Genomic DNA, 21,373 nt, shown 5'->3' on the forward strand with positions numbered 1-21,373 from the left:
TGGGGGGGGGGGGTTAGTACCTGTGATCAACGGTTGGGGGTCAATTTGAGGTTAATTTTTGGGATATAATGAATGACTATCAAAAGGAGTTTTTGGAGAATGAGCTGTTGTAACTGTTTTATTTATTTATCAAGGACAACTCCGATTAACACTTTTTGTGCAATGAAAGCTCCGAAACAAAAATATATATAATTTATAAAGATAAACAATAGCAAATCCTTGGATTCTAGTCGCTATAAACAGAGAAAATGGACCATTATGGTTGATAAATGACTTAAAACAAATAGATTATCGAAACTTAGTCTAATTATGTGTTCATCAACTAATCATTTGAGGCTTTAATCAATGGCAGCACCTCTCTGTTTTATTCAAGATCTAACGACATAAATGTATTCACAGGCTCCACTGTAATGTGTGTTTAACCATCAGTGCTGCATGGCTGCGTGTTATCTTTGACCTCAGGCACTTTCAGAGGCCTCCAGAGCTCTTGGGGAATCTCCTGGCCTTTGCTTTCAGTCACCTCCTGGCAATTATTCTTCTGAATAACACATCTGTCAAATGAGCGTCAGTGTGATGTACATATTATAAAGCTGGGGTTTTACCTCGGGCATCTCAAAGGGCACCTCCTGGCCATTAGTCTTCAGGATGTCAGCTAGCATGCGCAGCGTCCTCTCCCGGGGAACGATGTTTTCCTCCTGCATTTTCGTCCACACGGCCTCGGCCTTCTCCCAGTTGTTTGTCTCCTCTGGAAATGACAGGAAGGAGCAGTGAAAGTGAGAAAAGGTGATTTCAGATTTAATTTCTTTTGAAACTGTATAGTCGGCAGTGGTCATAGCTCAAAAGTGCTGCATGTTGAGGAAGGTCAATCGAAGCAGTAATCTGATCATCTGACTGACCCTCAACTATGGTGTTATTTAGGAAACGAACCAACTAGCGGTGTGTGTGTGTGTGTGTGTGTGTGTGTGTGTGTGTGTGTGTGTGTGTGTGTGTGTGTGTGTGTGTGTGTGTGTGTGTGTGTGAGAGAGAAGGAAAGTGGAGGTAATGGGCTGACAATCAGCTTCAACACTCCAATCACTACTGTTATCTGTTCTGCTCTCCACTGCAGTAATCACACCACGTCTTCTGCACAAACGCACAAAACCTTGTAGTTGTATCTTAGTGAGGACACTCATCGGCATAATGCATTCACTCGCCTCTAACCATAACCTTAACCATCACAACTAAAGGCCTAACCCTAAACCGTACCCTGATTCTAACCATTACCCTAAGAGCACAAACAGTCCAACGAAAGTAAATCAGAAAGTGAGGACCAGCCAAAACGTCCTCACTTCGTAAGTTGTAGGCTAAAAGATGGACCTCAAAGATATGTGTACAAGTACACAAACACACACAGACACACTCAGCGTGGACGGGGAGATCATGACAGCACAGGGAGGTCAAACACATCCACACACAAAGATAACAAGAAAGAAACTTACTACAGAGGCGGAGGACATAGTGGTACATCTCGTCTCTGTCGCACTCAAACAGCTTGGAGGTCATGTCTACCATCTGCTCCAAGGTCTCCAGCTATGCACACAAACACAGCAATATATATTAAACTTGGAATTCATGTACTTTCACTCTTCTTTTCATCTGCTTCATCGTGGCCTTGATTATTTCTGCCTGGTATTGTGTGTGTGTGTGTTACCTGGTTGACAAAAATGCATTTCTCTGCATACCACTGCAGACGTCCAGGCCTTGCCCTCAGACCAGGAGTCTACAAACATTTAAACAGATCAGGTTATTAAATATTAATGAAACTCTATAACGAGACCCAGCACAACATGAAAAAATAGGTTGAATATACACATCAAAAAAAGAATGCTCTATAATGTAAATGCCTATTGATCCACACGACCCCATGCAGCCTAAACAGCATTTTAAATATTGCTATTGCTTAACGTGCACCAATTACAGCCCCAGATCAATACAAATGCATATTTCACCGGTTTAAACAGCAAAGTAATGGGTCAGCAGAAATGCAGTTTTATGTCAGTGCAGTGGTTTTATATGAACCTCACACTGATTATATTTAAGCCCCCTGTGAATTTGATTGGTCACACACACACACACACACACACACACACACACACACACACACACACACACACACACACACACACACACACACACACACACACACACACACACACACACACACACACACACACACACACACACACACACACACACACAACAAAAGAGCTTTCTTCAACAATACAAAACGGATGAAATCATTATTTTGGAAGCTAGACTCAGCAAATGTTTCACATCTATAGACAAATCCTTTCATCAGCTTTAATACACTGGCCTAAGTTTCACCAAATCAATTCTGCATGGACACAACATTAGAAGTTATGATCCACCATGAAAAACCAGAGAAAAGAAAAATGGGAAATATAATGGCACTGCATTTCCGGAAATCTCTTGTCAATAAAGACTTGAGTGGGAAAACAGACAGTTTCTCTGAATTTTGAGCTGATGGGGTCACGACCGAACAGAGAAAACACACATTTTCAGGTTAAAGTTTCAAAACAGAACAATAACACTTTAGGATTAAAATGCACTGACAGAAAAAGCTGTAAATCATGTTCCATTTTTTTGGGGGAGATCTGTGGTTCTTTCAGGGAACCAATGATATGCAGATAAACCGAGTGTCTGAGCTGTCGAATAAGGGCTGACATAGATTGATCTGCAGGCTCATGTAGCTGAGATTTACCCTGATATGTGGAGTGACTAGATGATTATTATCATGGAATAACCATGATCAGGATTTCATCTGTGCCTTGGGGCTTTGAGACAATCTGAATAAGACTAAGACTGAGAAATCCCCCCCCCCTCTCCTCCTGGTAATCTGGGAGAGGAGGGGAACAAAAAAAAAGAGAGAGACACAAAATGATCTGGAAGTTAATCTGAATGAGGATCAACGGCGCTCAATTCCTGCTGGCCTCTTTGATGGGAGCCCATCATACCGTGAGGGGGCATCAAGAAACGATGGGCTTCATCCCTTTCCGCTGCCCATCCCCTCACGGCTGTCATCCTTTCCTCTCTCAATCCCCACTTCTCTCAATCCCTGCCTCCTCCTCCTCCAAATCTCCCCTGCTCCCGCTCTGTCTTTTCCCCTGCCTTTCCATCCGGCCCAGGCGAAGGCATTATGTTCTTACCCAACCAGCCAAAGGGACAAATTAAAATGTGTTGCACTCACTCTCTCTCAGTCTGTCTAATCTTCTTAGAGACTAAGGCCCAGTGCAAGTGCTCCATCTTTTTTTTGCCTCCGAGCCCTTTCACTTGGTAAAGTCTTGCGGGCACAAAGCAGCCTTCGCACATCTACTCGCGAACATATGAATGTGTTAAGGATTTTGAATCCGTCAGGACAAATCTGCCTAATCTGGGCTGAAAACAATCCTCAGAACAAAGGAAGGCACATCATTTACATGACGTGGATTAAAAGAATACAAAGAACGAACAGGCAAAAGACGTTCTTACTTTCAGAATGAGATGAGAGAAAATGTCAACCGGGTCAGATTATCAGGGCAATCATGCGACACACACACACACACACACACAAAAGTGTATTTCAATATTAACTTTACCTCTTTTAAACACTTATATGACCTTTGAATGCTAAAACTTTACAGGTACATGTACACAAAAATAAAACTGATAGAGGCGACCTCGTCTCACCTCCACTTAACAAACCCCTCTCCATCTCAATTCCTAATGTTCTAATTCTACTAATCACCTGGCCACTTACACACACACACACACGCACACACAGACACACACACACCCCTCTCCCTGACACAAAAACACATAATGGCTCACCACTCTTTAGCAATACTACCTAACCTTGACCATCACACACACGCAGCACAATAATAGGCCTGACCACCTGACAATCCTCTACCTAACCACGACCATTTAGCACAAAATTGGCCACCTTTCTCTATCATTACATTTAATTAGCTGTGATTAATCAGCTGCCAATTATACCAAACACAGCCTAAAGAGAGACACCACTCTGGACGGCCACTTGACGCTCTCACAGGGGGGAACGAAGCGTTTGTGTGTATGAGCGAGTGTGTTTGCATATCTGAGTGATAGATATGATTCTATTGTAGTTATATCACCTGAGCCAATGTGTGTCCGTGGTCACGCAAGTGTAATAAGAGACAGTTAACTTTCTGAAGTGGGCATCCAACAGTTGTTGCTTTTTCCTGTTTCAACTTAAGAGTTACTTGTTTTTCTGGGTTCAAGGCTACAATTTAAGAAATGTTCATATTTTCTGTTATTGAGAGAAACCCCATTTACCATTAATGATCTTAACTTCCTAAATTCACATACATGTGGGTGCCGGTGGAAACAGGGAGCAGATTACCTAACCCATCCTGTGACATTTAAAGATGTACTGGTTTAATCCCACTGTGTCCAAGTCAAACCCTTCAAACCCACCAGATGGAGTTGAGCTTTTTTCCCTTTTACCTACATCTTCTATTGACACCACATCAACATATACATTAATAGTCCATTTATGAGGAATCACCAATCTCACACAGCACTAGCATGTAGCTGACTCTTTGTCATAAGTCGGATAAGAGCTGTACAATCCGACAGGAGCGGAATGAGAGTCACAATAACATGTCAGTAATATTTAAGAGGGTTGGAAAATCCTCAAGCGGGAACAAATCCCTCTTTTAATGCCCAACGGGACAAGAGAGAGACTCAGAGAGAGGGAGTGAAGGTTTTTTTTCATTCTTCCGTTTTGTTCTCATCCTGATCAGAAAACATAACGGCCTTGTTTCCCTTCCTCTGATGTCAGGCTCATCCCTCTATTCATTTAATCGTCAATCTCTCTCTGTCCTGCTATCCAGTCCCCGACTGCCTATCCGTTTGATCCACGTGAAAATCGCTTCTTATCTGCCTGCTTTGCCCCTCTATTTTTCCTCACACTAAGCTACAGGGTTTTATAGCAGGACTTAAGATGACAAATATATAAATATTCATAAAATATCCAGGTCAGATGAGCTCCGATGACAAAAGGGCCGCACGGCCTCTGTGGCTCGGGACAGTTGGGCAGATGTCATCCGGATTTTTATTGAACTAGTTTTCCATCAGGTGGCTCATCCAAGACTGAGGGTCTGATTTTATCTTGAGAGCAGTTCAACAATAACATAATAACATTTCTTTAGCTGTTTCACAGTTAGTGAAGTGTAGCAACTGGCAAAGTATGTCTCCTATTATTATCATCTAAACTTATTTTCATGTTTTAAACAATATCAAATTAAGATGGGTTAATATTGGAAACATCAGACAGTAGCAAGATTTGATTTCTAGAGTGACCTGTTGAAACTGATCAAATAAAATCAGACACATGGGTTAATAAAAGAGCTCCTTCATGTAATTGATGCGTTTTAAAATCAGTATTGTGTGTGTGTGTGTGGGTGTTTACCTCAATGATCTTACGAGCCTCCCGGAACCGGCCCGTCTGCAGGAAGGCAAAGAACAGATCGTACAGCATATTCATCTCCCCTCGCTCCTGACTCACAAAGTCCATGGCTGAGGAGAAAGACGGAGACAGAGAGGTCGTGAATGAAAATAACTGCAAGGTGAACAAACACACCAACACACTTCATCCTTCCTTCTGATTCCATTATTTGGCACAATGTCCCAGGCACAGGGAAGCCGTATCATGTCAAACACACGCACGCCAACAAGCGCAAATCCCGAATGAAAGTCTAAGCTCCACTGGTGAACTTGCTAAACTGCTGTGCTCAGCATTTAGAATTATCTCTATGCAGCAGCTTCAGGACAGGTATGACACACACACAGACACACACACAGACACACAGACACACAGACACACACACACACAGCAAACTTTCAGTTGGAGGTGGAAAGTAGACCAGGACAACAGAAAGTCAACAGAAAGAAAACTGTGATGACATTTGTGTTTGTGGGTCAAGATCTAACAGACGAGTTTGCAGACTACATTTAGATTTATTACTTTCGAGCACGTCCTAGTTTGAAGCTTTGTTTGAAGAATGCGTCACATCAGCTCATTAACACCACCGATTAATATTTTTTACCTCTTTCTCACGTTCCAGGTTTTAAGTGTGTTTGGTGGCCTTTTTCAAAATTGTTCACTGGTTCCTGCTGTTGCCAAAAAAAAAAAAAACTCACAAAAACCCTACATTTTATTTTTTGTTGATGCTTGAACTGCAAATCAAGGTCGAACGCATGAGTCGAGAGCTTTTGGCGCGCCGCCTCGTGCTTTTAGTGTTTCAGACCACTGAAGGTCAGTCTGTTGGAAGGCTGCAGGTTTTTATGCTTTTAATTCGGATGGCGTGTTTCCAGGTGAGTTTTCATACTATCCGAGCACTGCAACAGCATGGGGTCCACAGGAGAGAGCCGAGGTGTTAGCAGGCTGCAGAGCTCGACGTGTTGAATGCTGTCAGATGGAGCGTGACTTAAGGTTTGTGTTGCAAGTCCTCCCGTCTGTACATGAGGGAGTGGGAGACGGAGTTATTTGAGTCAACATTCAGCCCTTTGTTTTGAAGGTGCAGCGACTGACTCGGTGGGTCTGTCACCTCTTGTTGGGCGGGGGTGGGTTGGGGGAGTAGGTGGAGAGGCGCTCCACTTTACCGTTGGAACTTTAACACACTCGAGAGCCACTTGCCCCGGTGGCACTCTGAACTTGAACTTTTCACCTTGCCGCTGTCGACACACGGGGAGACTGTTCAAAACGTGATCCGCTGACGTGCTTCACCGCGACCCTGGTCTGAACCTCCCTCACTCTGTGGTCCTCTTATATTCTTAGGATTGTTACGCACATGGGGCGCACACACATAAATGAATATTAAAAAGATAACGCCAATCACAAGACACACAAAATGAGGCTGTTTGGACACGAAGGATTTCTGAGGTGAGATGGGGCAGCCTAGTGGTGCGTACCATGAACCACAACATCCTCAGTTCAAATCCAGCATGGGGTCGTTAACATTCTCCTATAATTTTTTGTCTTCTCTCCATCGTGAACTTTCTAATAAAAAGCATACGATGCCTACAAAATACTTAATTCGATAAAGAGATCTGGGTGAAACGAGGATCCAGGAGGAACTTCGTTTATTTATTTTGGAAAATGCTGTGAATGAAACCAACTGATGGATGAAGAGCAGCAACTAATGATTCCTTTCATTATCTGTTAATACGAATATTTTAATGACAATACGGAGTTCAGTGCATGTCTGAAAGCAGCTCTGACTTAAATCTGAGAATATCTGGAAAAATCTTAACGCTTGAGGGGCTGGAATCAGCGAATGCTCGGCTTGCTTAGAACACAAGGGAAGTTAATGATCACTGAATTGATGAAACAGAAAAACATCGTGTAGACAAATGTGCCACCTTTCTGCAGCAGCTCGGTGTCTCCTTTCTCCACCAGAGCCACGAGGATGTCGTGAATGCGAGGCAGCTGATTGTAGCTCTTCTGAAACTCCAGCGCTGCCTCCAGAGCTCCGGACAGGTCCTTACTGCAGGTGCACACACACACACACACGCACACAAAAAGAGAGGGAGAGAGGGAGAACGGAGATCGAGTTAGATGTCAGGTCTGTGCAATCAGTCATGTACGGGATTGTGTCAGGAGAGAATAGAGAGTGTATCATGGGTGTTAACCTTGTGACCTCCTATTCAAGGACTACGACCCACCGCAACAATACAGGCCTTTGAATTCATGACAGCTCAACTGTGGGTGATGAGGCCTTTTGGCCCCAATACATCATTCTCACACAATCAAGCGCACCTGTCTGTGAGGGGCTAATGTCTCTCTGGACAGGCTTTTAGAGAGGAAGACATGCAACCGATAAAAGGACTCGACTGATCTTTACCCTCAGCTCCCCTCGCGTCTCCCAACTTCTTTCTCCTCTTTTGTCCTCTCCGACTCCCTTTAACCCTAATTTCCTCTTCTTCTCATTTCCCTGTTCCTCCCGATCTCCTCCTCCTTCCTTCCTTTATTTCTTTCTTCTCTTTCTCGCCCCTACATCTTGCTTTTTGATTCCATGCTGTCAGCTTCCACTCCCCTCCGACGACCTTGCCCCCCAGCTGAGCAATTTAGCAGAAATATGGCAACAACATTAGGACCCCCCTACCACCACCAGCTCGTCTCATGTCATGCTTCTCTTGCTTAGTCTACCCCCAATCCGCACACGGTCCATCCCTCGCGGGCGGATGAACAAACAAAACAGCGCGTGGTGAGGGGATGAGTGCACCTGATGGAGTGATAACGAGAGAAGTGGAGAAACGGAGATGGGGGAAAGAAGCCAAAGAACATGAAGCTGCGAGAAGGGGGAGGAAGACAGACCACTTCAATCCCTTCTATTGTGACAGCGCTGCCATCAATCTGTTGATTGGGTAATTACCATGTCAATCACGCAGAGGTCAAAGCAGATAGGGCACCCGTGGGGGAGGAAGGGGGCAGAGTAAGTGAGCCAGAAAAAGACAGAGAGACAGAGCGTGATAGGGACAGTGAGTGAGCGAACACGTGTAATTTCTCAAGTGTTTTCTCCTCTAATCAATTAGATGAGCTGATCAGAGAAATATGCCCAAAAAAAGGCCAACTTACCGCCGGACAAAAAAATAAAGGAAATGAAGTGACCTTGAGTTTGGCAGAAGCAGGAGAGAGCGATGGAGGGATGAGGGTTGGAAGGTAAAGAGGTCCGCTAATTGAAATGAAGAGGGACAACATTATTCAGCAGCGCCAGTCAAGAGGCTGTTCAGCTGCACAACAGTCGGATTGAACGACTCAGAGGAGCGACGGAGAGAAAGAGTGCAGAGACAGAGGAGGCGGCACGGCGGGACGCAATTTACTACAAAAATGAGACAAACGCTATTTTTAATTAAACTAATGTGACTCACATTGCGTGTTGCTGTGTAGTAAACAAAGAGTTTTACACGAGAGACGTTTCTGCTCATTGTAGCCAAGTCATGGATGGATGGATGTTTCAAAACTCCTCCTCCACATTCTATCAGTCCACCTCATTCATTCCTCCATCAAGCTCTTCCACACCTACTTATAATCCCTTACAAAAACACCCCATCACTCTTGGCAAAAAAAAAAGGGCCTGGCGTTGCAATTACACCCCCTCCCCACCCTCCCTCTCTCCGCCCGCCGATCCACCCCAAAAAAGAGCTAAGGATGTCGAAAGATGGATAATTTCCCCTAGGTACAATTTAACTGTCACTTTGCGTTGCCATTTACTGCGGCGCGGAGCCCTGTTAATGTCCCCAACTTTGCATGTCAGCCACTTTCCAGCCAATTAATCCCTGAAAAAATAACAAGCGCTTTGCTCGGTGGAAACCTGAAGGATTAGACAAGGAAGCTCATTTTGGCTCATCTCACCACCACCCCCCACACTCTTTCTCCCTCTCCGTCCCCTTCTTTTGTTCGGAGGAGATCGGCAGGCCTGTTATCAAGCCACTGTCCTCGAGCTGGGGGGGGGGGACGAGGTGTCTCTGTGTGTCTCAAAACGCAAATGAGAGCGTGATCATGACACCACTAGCCCACTGTTACATGTGCTGAAGAATGGTTCTAGTGTTCACATCAACACCCACACAGTCGTACCTACTCCGTCATTAGATTTGCCACTCAGGGGCATTCAAACAGGCTGACAACACATTATTCGACACAATTGACGTATTGTTATGTCAAGGCTGAAAATATCTCCGCTATCAGTTGTCTTCAGTAGTTGCAAAACACTGAAAATATGAATTTAGGACCGCTATCGTTCGCACGGACCACTATGTCCACGTGCAGCCTAAAATCTATGACAGGGTGACTGAACGCGTAGACTGTGCATGCTCCAGGTACGATACTGGAATGGAACGTGGGATCAGGTAAGCACGCAAATCCTGATTTTTAGGAACGCGGAAAGTATAGTCAACCCGTTAGCCTTTATTAGGAATGGTGTTTCTGAGTTAAGATCATCACCCCAGAAATATATAAGGCTTTTTGTTGCTAAATGTTTAATTTTCTTTATTATCTGTATGTAAACAGCTTATCTGCCATTTAGTGCTCATCAGGCAGTGTACAGCTAAAATCAGTTACCTCCTTCAGCAGGAAAACAAGGCTAAAAAAAACAAAACAATGAAAAGGGAAGAAGTGAAATATCAATTCTAAATCCTGTGTGTTTCTGCAAAGTCTTTGATGGTAAACAGTCATTGTTAATATACAAGATACTGATTAGTATTCAATATAGATTTTAGATAACAAGTTGAATAACAGAACAGAAAACAAGTATTTCTCCTCTGAGCTCTCTCCTCCTCCTCTTCCATCGACACTGTCTTATCATACGTGTCCTGCCAGTTCTTCATTTAGCTGGACTCATTAGCATTTTCTGACGCTAATCACCTCCATGAGGATGTGGCAATCTCAGCTAGCTAACGCAGTAGCCGTTCAGCACGTACAATACTGAGCGGACGGGCGTGAAGGCTAACGGGGCGGCGCATATGATGAGCTGTCAGGGGCTAATCTGCCAGAGAAGTGTTCATTAAGTCATTAGCGCTGACGCAGCGATGAGACGGGTGCAGGCGGGGATGATGCCTGCTTTGTCCTCTTTTATCATCACGTCCCCTTCCGTCCCTCCTCCCAACTGTCGGTCTGACTGCTGACTGACGGAATGAAAAAGTGGAGACGGCCGGATAAAGTTCAAAGAAAAAGAAATGAGGAAGAGAGAGAGGAGATGGATTCGACTGGAGTTCAAAGGTCAAGCGCTGTGGTATTCAAACCTGCTCAGAGCTGAACCACTGTTACAGGTTAAATCTGGTTTATATTCTTTTATGCATTTTCAATTGACATCAGTCAATTATACAATTATTATTTAACACGAAGCCTTTTAACATTCAGGTTCTAGGAATCTCTATCAGTGTAAATGTGGCTCACATATCTCAAGAACCACTCATCTTATCAGCCTCACACATGGCAGGTGTATTGTTTAAGGGCACAAGGCAGTTTAGTCTTGGATGTGGTGCGATTTGGACAAATGGTACATTCGATATTCACGAAAACAGCTGATTCTCCAGTTTTCCGATTCTGTGTACAGAGTCGAGCTTCAATGAACTTTGGGTGAACAGCTCTTTGTGCAGCAGCAGTGATGCAGCTTCAGGGTTCTGTGGAGTGAGGCCTGCAGCTCAATTATTGTATTTTGTATTTTTACAGTTTCAAAAAGAAAGCTGCCACCAGCGTCGCCACAGGACAAGTTAACATCCCATTCCAAGCAGGCAGGTTTAGAGCAGGCACTCACTAAAGAGTCAAAGTTAGAAGAACTTCAAGAAATATGTTGCTGTGTATTTTGTAAAGAATCTAAACTTTTCAAACAACAACAATCGATAATATTATCAAGGTGACCACTGTCAAAATAACTGCAGCTACATACGAGTATAATCAGCCAGGTAAAAACACAGTTGCACCAATTACAAAAGACAGATTGTGGTAGAATTCAACCTTGTTTACTTGTGGACATTAGTGTGTGTTCACTGCTGTATCATTTGAAGGAAGTGAAACTGGCACTTGGTTTGTGAGCAGGGCGGCGGTACGCTGATGTGTGCGTTTGTGTGTTTTCGCCTGCTGTTGATGACCCAGAAGTAAATTAGCCTGCTAATCTCACCGAGGCAGTGATTAACAAGTGAACCTGGAAACTCTGTTTGTGCCAGAGCGCAGACTTACAGCAAAACAAAAAGCGGCGGGGGAGCACCAGTGAGTGTGAGCATCTGAGCCTGTGTGTGTTTGCACAAGCTTCATTTGTAGAGGTCTACCTCTGCAGTAGCATGTACACTACAGTTACACAGTGTGTATGAAAGCATGTGCAGGGCGTGTGTGTGTGTGTGTGTGTGTGTGTGGTGCCGGGCCCCAAACGGCGCACTGCGTCTCTGTGTTAAATCCAGCAATTAGTGCTCTGTACATAATTAACATGCTAATGAGTTGATCTACTTAAAAGCTGCTCTGACAAATAAAACACAGCAACGTAAACACACAGAATGGATTTGTGGGGTTGGGTAATACTTGTGATCCCAAAGCCAGTGTTTTGTAAAACATTTGCATATTTGCATTATGGGAGGAAGCATTGATGGCCATCTCTCGCACTACACACACACACACACACACACACACACACACACCTTGGAGTATAGCAGTGGGTGAGATCAAGGGTGGGGGCTCATGGGAGAGGGTGCAGCTGGTGAATCTTCAAACAAAAAATGAAAAAACTGGCTCCAGCAATGCACTCGCACAATATCACACACACGCAAACAACCAATCTTACACACAAACACACACATAAATGAACAATTTCCACATCCTCTCTCTGTCTGAATCGCTGACCCAGAATGTAACCTCAGCTATGATCATAGGGAGGGATGAGTGACTCATTGCGATACACAGACATACACACACCTGGCAACCGGGTTTGGCAGATGAAGACGAAAATATGACAACAAAAGTGAGCTTGTTCTCTGGTTAGTGGAGAACTTCTGATGGTAAAATATACAATGAGGGAATAAAAAAATAAATAACAACATAACACATTGAATCTGTTAGTATATGATTGTAGAAATCAGTGCATGTGTGATTTTAGTACCTCTCCAGATAGGCTGAAATCAGGGGTGAGCAGAGATTGGCGGTGGGCTTGGCCAGACCGAGGGTGAAGATGGTGTCCTGCAGCCGTCGGATGGGGACGGCACCTTTGCTCACTAAGCTGTTTAACGTGTAGAAGAGCATGGTGACGTTGGCGTCGTTTATCGCCACATCCTTCTCCTTCATCTCCTTCAGGATGTCCACCGCCTCTGAGAGAGCGAAAGGGAAATACAGAACAGACAGACATCGTCATGTCACGACATGTTTACATCAGAAACACTTCTTCCTATAGCTCCTCAACATGTCTGATGCTTTGGTAAGACCACGTTCAATCAAAAACAACACACAAGGGATGGTGAGAGGGATTCAGAGGTAAAGACAAAAAAATAAATGAAACGACGGAAAAGAGAAGGAGAAAGAGAGATGATGCAGAGGGAAAGCGAGAGGTGGGCAGAGCGTAGCTGGGAGAAGAGTAGGGTGTGTGAATATGATAAAAAGCCCCTTTAGCTAATTCCATGTGGGGAAAACAAACCCATATTAAAACAGCATTTTGCGCCCAGCGGGGATGCAATTCCAACCCCGTATAATGCCAACTCTGCGCTAATTGCTACTTGCGGTTTTCTAAATGAGACTACAATTACCAGACCCCTACAATGGAGGCCGGCTTTTTGCCGTGGCCATGTGGAAAGCACTTGGGGGGCTAAATTATAGGTATGTGGCAACAGGGGCCCGCAGTAGTCCCGGTGAGACCCCGGTAAGCGGGCTGAGGGGTGGATCAGTTTGGTCAAGTCCAGCCAGTAATGGAGGGCTTTTTACTGGGCCACGCGCCCATCTGGCCAACACCAGGGGCTAAATGGTGAAAAGGGAGTGTATGAGTGCGTGTGTATGTCAGTGTATGTATGCGTGTGTGTAATCGTAAGCTAATTAAGATGCGTTTACTGTCTATTTAGACAGCTCCTAATGGCCTGACAGCGATACAGCCGCTCTCCACCACAGATACTAATCTATACAGCATGACCGAGAGGGAAGGTGGAGATGGAGAGATGCAGAGAAACTGAATATATTTGAATAATGTGTATGAAGTCATTTCGCCAACTGCAGCCAATAATGGCACCTCGCTTAAAATTCACTCGCTTAAAATCCTGGCTCCTTATGTCGGTGAAAACTGTAGCAAACACTGATAAAAATGCAGAAAAGTATTTCTGCACAACACCTAAGTAACTGGTAATATAACAAAACCTATAATGAGGGGTGTCATTCTCTACTGGGAACACACATTCACACAGACAGACACACACACACACACACACACACACACACACACACACACACACACACACAGACACACTTGTGGGGTGAGGGACGGGGCCACTGGTGAGTGCTTTGGCATCCTAATTTCAGTCTCTCTCTGCCAATTGTTATGGCGATGAGAAACGCTGTCACAGATGGGACAGGGGAAAATAGAGGAGGGAAGGATGGAGTAAGGGTAACTGGCAATGGAGGAGACACAGAATTAGAGGGATGACAATGACAGGGGAATGAAGCTTGTCAGAGGAAAAGGTTTGGTTTGCTATATAAAGGTTTGATGTGTGAAGAAGGTAGAAAAAGGGAACTTAATGCTGCCACATTAGAACAGTGCACATTCAGGAAATCAGTGGCTGCGACTGCCTCAAACCTCTACTTGGCATAATGTAGTTTATCGTTCAACAGAAACAGCCTGAAAACTACAAAATCAAGATTATGTATGTTAATCGTGCACCGTATTGGAATTTTAGGCTAAATCCCCAAACATTTGGTAGCCATTTCACAATAGGATTGGAGCAAAGAGGGAACTTAAGCTGCTTTCAGATCGAACGCAAATGTCCATGTCTTAATTCAACAACAGGTGACAATACAGGGGGGCTGTCTCTTAATTGAGCTTCAATTACGTTTGTGTCAAAACGGAAGAGAGACTGAAACTAAATTGGAAAATAACAAACTGTGATCACTTTGAAGCAAAAGCACAAACAAGCTCGACCTAAAATGCAGGATCAACATTTAACAACTTTCCTTTAGAGAGACGATCTGATAAAATGAAACTAATTCTAATGCTCCTAATGGGTCTCTCTTACTCTCTACCCCTGCCCCCTTCTATCCCTACCTCTCTCCATCAGTCTCTGACAGACCCGTTAATCACTGAGACCAGTGGCTTGGACATGATCTGCCCAAATGGAGCTCAACTAGCTAACATCCCTCCGTCCACCATCCCCACATTTCCCCCTCCATCTTTCCTTTTATCCGTTCCGTTTAGCCAGTATGCATATCCATCAGCTCAGTCGAGCATCGTAGCCAGCAAAGCAAGCCAGACCCCCACACACACACAGAGACGGGGAGGCAGACAGGCCAGGTAAACAAACATCACACAGCCCGATGGTTCATCTAATGTTCAATGACTTGACTGCTAGCTCTTTTTCCCAAAGACACACACACACACACACACACACACACACACACACACACACACACCTGAAGCCAGACCCTGACCACCTGAAGCCAGAACAAGTTGTATTTACCAAAGTGGGAGGATGGACAGAGGGAGGCAGAGAGGCAAGGGTAGGTCAAAGAGACGCACGCTGATAGAGGAGAGTAGTATTTAAAATAATGGAGCGAGAGAAGTAAAGGTAGGAGGTAAAGGCTCCTGAAGTCCATGTTGATACTATGGCAGGTTCACTGGGTGACAGGATGCACTTGGATATACAAATGTGACATAATAATATTGTCTATAGAGCCTTTATAGAAATATCTAGTTCATTCAGTTGTGCCAAATTTAAAGTTTTTTTCATGGCGCTCCGGAGACGTCACATTCACGAGACTGGGTCGACGCATAATTAGTTGTTAAGAAGGCGAGAGAGTAATTATAAAGGAAAAGTTAAAGACCAAAAGGTGGAAGAAAGGTGACATCAGGATAAATTCACAAGGAGGAAATGTAGTAAAGTTGCCCGGCGAGGTGGGAGGAGATGCTTTGAAACAAGGGCGAAAACAACAAAGCCATTAGAGAGGGCGAGAAATCAAGCAAGATGCCAGGAAACATGATCTTCAGCTGGGCCTGGTGTGTGCTGGGAGCCGGGGCGGACCAGCGTCTGGGTGGGGACAGGCTAACATCAAGGTTAGCCATGTGTGCTAATGTGGCTGACAAGCGTCCCTTCCATATGCACACTCTGGCTAATGGCAAATGCGTTAGCCCTATACACACCCCAACACACACACAGATGGACACACCACCAAATGCCTTTTGCTTGAATTCACATGCAAATTTGCACGTCACTGCATATGTGTGTGTGTGTGTGTGTGTGTGTTTGTGTGTGAAATGCTCAAGCACTTCGGCAGACATGATCTGCCATTAGCATCAAGGCGGATTTCAATAATTCTGGAAAAATACACAGAGTCCTGTAATTTTCCCCCCTCTCTCATTTCTCCCTGACGCGGATGTGTGCAAGGGGTGGGGCGGCGGGGGTGGGGGTTGAGAGAATGACACGCTCGTTGACAGATCGGGGGAGAGAGGGTCAGGTAGAGAGACGGAGAGAGCGAAGGAAGGGGAGGAGAGGAGAGGCGAGGACAGACAAGGGAAACATTTTGCCTGTCATTGTGTGCAAAAAGCAGCGCCGCAAATCTGATAGTAATTGGGTCTTCGATGGGCTGAAGGAAACCCACCGTAGCATTCAGGAAATGGCTCGCTAATGTGGTTTGAGGGAGGGAGAGAGACGGATTGTGACAGAGTTGGACACACACACACACACACACACACACTTTTTAAGTTCAAGCCTGATCTCTTCCTCTGACTTACTGAGGAAAAAGTTGTGAAGAGTTACGCACTAGTGGGATTAGTCAATTCAACAAATAGACGAAATTAAGAATCATTTTAATAAGTAAGTTGCTTTCAATCCTTTAAGCAAAATATTTGTTTCTTGGACAGTTGGTTTGGACCAGACAAGAAGATTGAAGAAGTTACTTTTTTTTTTATACTTTACCAGACAATTTTTAGATATAAAGATTAATCTATCTACTATCTAATAATTCCAGAAATCTGTCTCTCTGTGTGATGCATATCTCAAGAACCGTTCATCTTATTGCCTTCCCTCTTGACACGTTTATTGTTAAGAGGCCAAAGAAGTGCAGTGTCGAATATGGTGCAATTTGGAAATCTGATAGTCAATATTATTAAGGTTCGACTCAACAGTTGACCAGTGCTCTGCAGCAGAGCAACTGGGACAACAGCGTGTTGATTCTCCAGTTCAGGGTTCTACGTACTGAGACGTGCTGGTGAACAGGTGAACAGCTCTGAGTTCAGCTGCCGGTCTTTACTTTACGTCGCAGGTCAATTACTGCAGGTCACTTTTACAGTTTCAGAAAGAAAACTGCAACTAGCATCACCACTGGCCGAGCAAACAGCCTAATACATACTGGCACTGCACTAGTAATAAACAAAGCCAGATTAAACCATGAAGACAAATATGAACTAGCTGCAGCCTGACAGTAACTTACCCTCCACTCTGTCCACCTTGGAAAGCACCTTGACCAGTGCGATGTATTTACCAGCATCCAGCGATATCGATGAGTCCTTACGACTCCTGAAGACAGGGAGAGACAGAGAGAGAGAGAAGGTGAGAGAGAGGGTGAGAGAGATTAGATTAATGTATTCCACTTACAGTAATGCAACTCATCTAATGTACATTCTCCTGTTGGAGTTCTGTCTGATGTTGAAACCAGGTGGTGAGTGAAGAGACAAACACGAGATGAGGAGGGGGGAGAGTTTCCTGTGTTATAGCGAGTTAACAGAAGGTCTGGTCACTGCATTAATGTCTCCCCTAATACCAGTCAAGTTAAACTTTAATGTCCTACTAGTGGTCCTGGCGTCGCAGTGTGGGTGCAAAGAGTTTTCATATGCGTGTTTCCTGCTCCACTCACAGTTCCCTCTTTAGGTTGAGCGCCTCCTCCACATTTTCGTGGCGGCAGCACAGGTTGATGAGGGTGGCGTAGCTACCGGCCGTCAGCTCCTCCTCGTGCTGCTGCTTCAGCTCGAGGGCGCGCTGCAGGTTCTGATCAGACAACAGAACGGGCACATTGCATTGGTCAACAAGAGGAAGGCGAAACCACTCGTTTGAAGAGATTTTGTGAGATGGAGCGATCCAAACAAATCCTACCTCCTCGGCACAGAGAGCTTGGATGGTCTGTTTGAGAATGAAGCCCAACGGTTTGTTCTCTGCTTTCAGTTCAGCTAATTTATTCTCAAGCGCCACAACCCTTCCCTCGATTCCCTGAAGGAGACAGAGAGGTGCACATGATCAAACACATTCTATTGATTATCATTACATGGTATATAGGGCTTTTCTAGTCTTGATTACCACTCAGAGAACTTTACACTACAGTTTTTCCATTCCCACATTCATACAGTGCATCTAAATGCAACACATAAATATCTATGTTATATCTCACTATATTTTGAATATTTTGTATTTGTCACCCTCAGGATGGGCTACTTACAACAAAACGGGGAGCAGCTGACATAGAGCCACTGGACACTCTTTCTTTGGGGTCCACCAGAGCGATCACATCCTAAAGCACACACATATAAATACAGAAAGCATAAGCATTAGGAATACACCCTCAGTCTGTCATATTAAGGCTTTAGCTGTTGGGTTTGTCTGATTATTTTCTCCAGTGACTGAACTTAAAACTGTTCTACGAAACATTTGTACTATAAATGACGGGGGGGGGGGTTGTCGGGCTCTGTACCTTGACGAGCTCTGGGACATGATAGGACTCCAGCAGGTTCCTGATACCTTTGAAGATGTTCAGTGAAATTTTTATATTCTGCACAGAAGAGACAAGAGGAAGAAAATCAGCATCGTGAAAGCAACAATCATCGTCGTCTGAACAGCTGGAGCACAACTTTGTGTTTTGAGGTCAAAGGTTGAGATCAGCAGATGAACATTATGAACATAGTGGAAATACTGGCATTTCGACTGGAGAACACAAATTGTTTTGGTGGCAGGCAGATTTGAGTGATGGAAACACTGAAAGACAGGCTCCAATTCTCCACACGTCACAATAATTTGCTTTTGTCTTTTTGAATTATTGAAATGGAAAATCTGAACATCTGATGCTACCTGGTGATCAGCATTGTTAACTACTACTAGAATAATCAATTAATGGAAATCTGAATCAAGGAAATTCAAATGTAGTTTCATAAGGGACTGTTCTAGTTTGAAGATAATTTGTTCTACTTCTGCTGTGACTGCAAAAAGGTTCCACGCCGGAGCAGGCAACTGTTTCACTGAACTCCAAATGGCCAGTTAAGACGTGACCTTTAACCAAAGAGTGTAAAACACGATTTAATCTTCCACAACATGTCTGGATGCCCCGACTCAAACCTTCACTCTTCAGAAATGGAGCAGGAGGAGGGTGTGTGTGTGCGTGCATGCGTGTGCGTGCGTGCGTCTGATTACACACTGCAAATCGTCTCAGATCAGAATGTGTAAGCTCCTTTAACGTGGGAAGGTTATGAATGGACTGGATATAAATTTGAGTAGGAGTGGTGTATCGTGTGTGTGTGACGGTTTTCAGTCACCTTTTCAAAGTGTGTGTTTGTGTATTTGTACCTGAGCCTGTAGCTGATTTAAATATTTCCGCAGTTTTTCTTCCTGTGCCTGCACTTCCCCCTCTGTCCTGGAGTCGAACAGATTGTACAAGAAGTAGGATGCCCCTTCTGGATGGGACAAAAACACACACACACAGAAAAAGAGGAGAGAGAGAGAGGTAGAGTGAGTGAGGAGTTGTCTTGGGAATAAATTTAATTTGCCACTGTGTCAGTCACTGAATCCATTTGTGCGTTTATACTATTTTCCTGTAACCTCTGCAGAGTGTGTGTTTGTGTCTCTTTTCTGCTGACAGAGGCTGCTTTCGGCTGGAGTGTGAGTGAATGTGCGACGGCTGGTAGTGACAGGCTCCCCTTACTTCAACTCCCACACACAAACACACACACACCGACAATCGCAGATGTCGTCTAAAAGGATGTGACATGGATAACAGTCTCCATCGCTCCCACCAGCACACACCAGTTTCAGCAGTGGGGACTTTCTGTGACACGCATACTGACACAGAGTGACATTAACACTCCACACACACTCACTGCCAGACCAGAGATGCTGTCCTGCACTGACACACACACACATACACTTTAACTAGTCAGCGCTGTGTCAGCAGCCAGGCTCTATTTCCTCAGACGGAGAGAGCGCAGGTCTTTCACTCTCACACACCGACACACACCTCAACATAAACACACACACGGGCTTCATGGCGAGGAGCGGGCCGGTCAGCAGTCTGCTGCTAATGAGACTGAACATAAACACACACACAAACAGGATTGCTCTGTCATCTGAATTATAGCAGAAAGGTGTCTTGAGACTGCAGAGAGTGCAGTCTGCAAGTTTGAATACCGATATGTGACTAATAGATACACAAAAACACACACCTTCTCTCTTCTCGCACCCGTACAAACACACATCTTGCATTTGAGAACACTGACAGATATGATGTGTCTGGGTTTGCTTACCAGCAGGCTTGGAGCCTTCCTTGCTGAAGCGCTTGTCTTTGTATAACAGCTCTGTGATCTGGAAAAAAGACAAACAATTTAACACACACACACACACACACAGTACTCAAAGGACTTTCCCACTGTAGTTTGTAGTGGGTTTAGGACAGAATAACATCCCAGACAGGGCTATGAGAAATGTGTTATTTTGTATTAACTGTCTTACAACTTTCTTTATTTAAATAATTAAAACTACATTTTGCAGAAGCCAGTTGAGAAAAAAAAAATGTACATTCTGAATCCAGATGAATATCTGCCCACAACATATCTTTATTTAAACGCTCACTCTGCCATAAGGAGATTTAGATAAAAAGCAGCAGATGGTATTTGTCACATATTGTTTATTCTCCCTAAATGAAACCCAGTGCGCAGCAGATGGTGTTAGTTTATCTTGGCTATTTGGCTTCAAGGAGTAAGCCATCATATAAAAAAAAAAAAAAATTGAAGTATTGTCTGTTATACTTTCACAATGAGAAATCCTGTATCTTTTTGTAGTGGTGTACGATTTCTTCACAAAGACCTACCTTCGCCATGCTCTCCACATCATCAGACCTGCAGGGGGCAGTAGAGGACAAGACATGAGCACCCAGTGGACTCGCCTCAACAGCAGGTCAACAACAACACTAGAACATGTCAGCATTAATGTGCAATCTGCTCATAAGCGTTATGCTTTTAGGCAGCAAAACATAGAACACGGTTTACATTTCTGACAGCAAAGCTACAGAAACATGTCCACCACACAATTCCAGAACTGATTTATTCTTCTCATCCATGTTTTTCTCTATTTCTTATACCAATAAAAAAGCTCATTGAGAAAACTCAAGACCTAAAAACTTTTATCAGCTCTTGTTTTTTACACATTTCCATGAAAGTTTTTCTCACATATAATCAGCTTTTAACATATTTTAACTCCAAGTGTCAATTGATTGTACTGTAAATTTAATGTCTGCATAAAAGCAACAGGCATTCTTCCGATGTGAATATTGTAACATTTTTTAATTTGCATTTTCTCTACGAGGAAATATCTAATATACTACTATATACATTTTTAAATATAACAAAAATATTTACGATAAATA

At 44.0% G+C, this 21,373-nt stretch overlaps 1 protein-coding gene across 1 annotated transcript in view; it reads right to left on the reverse strand.

The window, feature by feature from the left end:
• The window catches only part of lrpprc (leucine-rich pentatricopeptide repeat containing), a 49,324-nt gene that overhangs the window by 14,588 nt on the left and 13,363 nt on the right, over nucleotides 1-21,373 (reverse strand). Inside the window, exons 15-28 of the mRNA XM_035172956.2 lie at nucleotides 20,819-20,846; nucleotides 20,256-20,313; nucleotides 19,303-19,409; nucleotides 18,437-18,514; nucleotides 18,185-18,256; nucleotides 17,845-17,958; nucleotides 17,609-17,739; nucleotides 17,186-17,271; nucleotides 12,669-12,873; nucleotides 7,444-7,568; nucleotides 5,492-5,598; nucleotides 1,691-1,759; nucleotides 1,479-1,569; nucleotides 603-745 (exon numbers count right to left, since the gene is read on the reverse strand). Of these exons, the coding sequence (XP_035028847.2) occupies nucleotides 603-745; nucleotides 1,479-1,569; nucleotides 1,691-1,759; nucleotides 5,492-5,598; nucleotides 7,444-7,568; nucleotides 12,669-12,873; nucleotides 17,186-17,271; nucleotides 17,609-17,739; nucleotides 17,845-17,958; nucleotides 18,185-18,256; nucleotides 18,437-18,514; nucleotides 19,303-19,409; nucleotides 20,256-20,313; nucleotides 20,819-20,846 (1,414 nt within the window). The remainder of the gene's footprint in view (nucleotides 1-602; nucleotides 746-1,478; nucleotides 1,570-1,690; nucleotides 1,760-5,491; nucleotides 5,599-7,443; nucleotides 7,569-12,668; nucleotides 12,874-17,185; nucleotides 17,272-17,608; nucleotides 17,740-17,844; nucleotides 17,959-18,184; nucleotides 18,257-18,436; nucleotides 18,515-19,302; nucleotides 19,410-20,255; nucleotides 20,314-20,818; nucleotides 20,847-21,373) is intronic.

This window comes from Hippoglossus stenolepis, chromosome 12 (assembly GCF_022539355.2).
Source record: "Hippoglossus stenolepis isolate QCI-W04-F060 chromosome 12, HSTE1.2, whole genome shotgun sequence".
Taxonomy (NCBI): Eukaryota; Metazoa; Chordata; class Actinopteri; order Pleuronectiformes; family Pleuronectidae; genus Hippoglossus; species Hippoglossus stenolepis.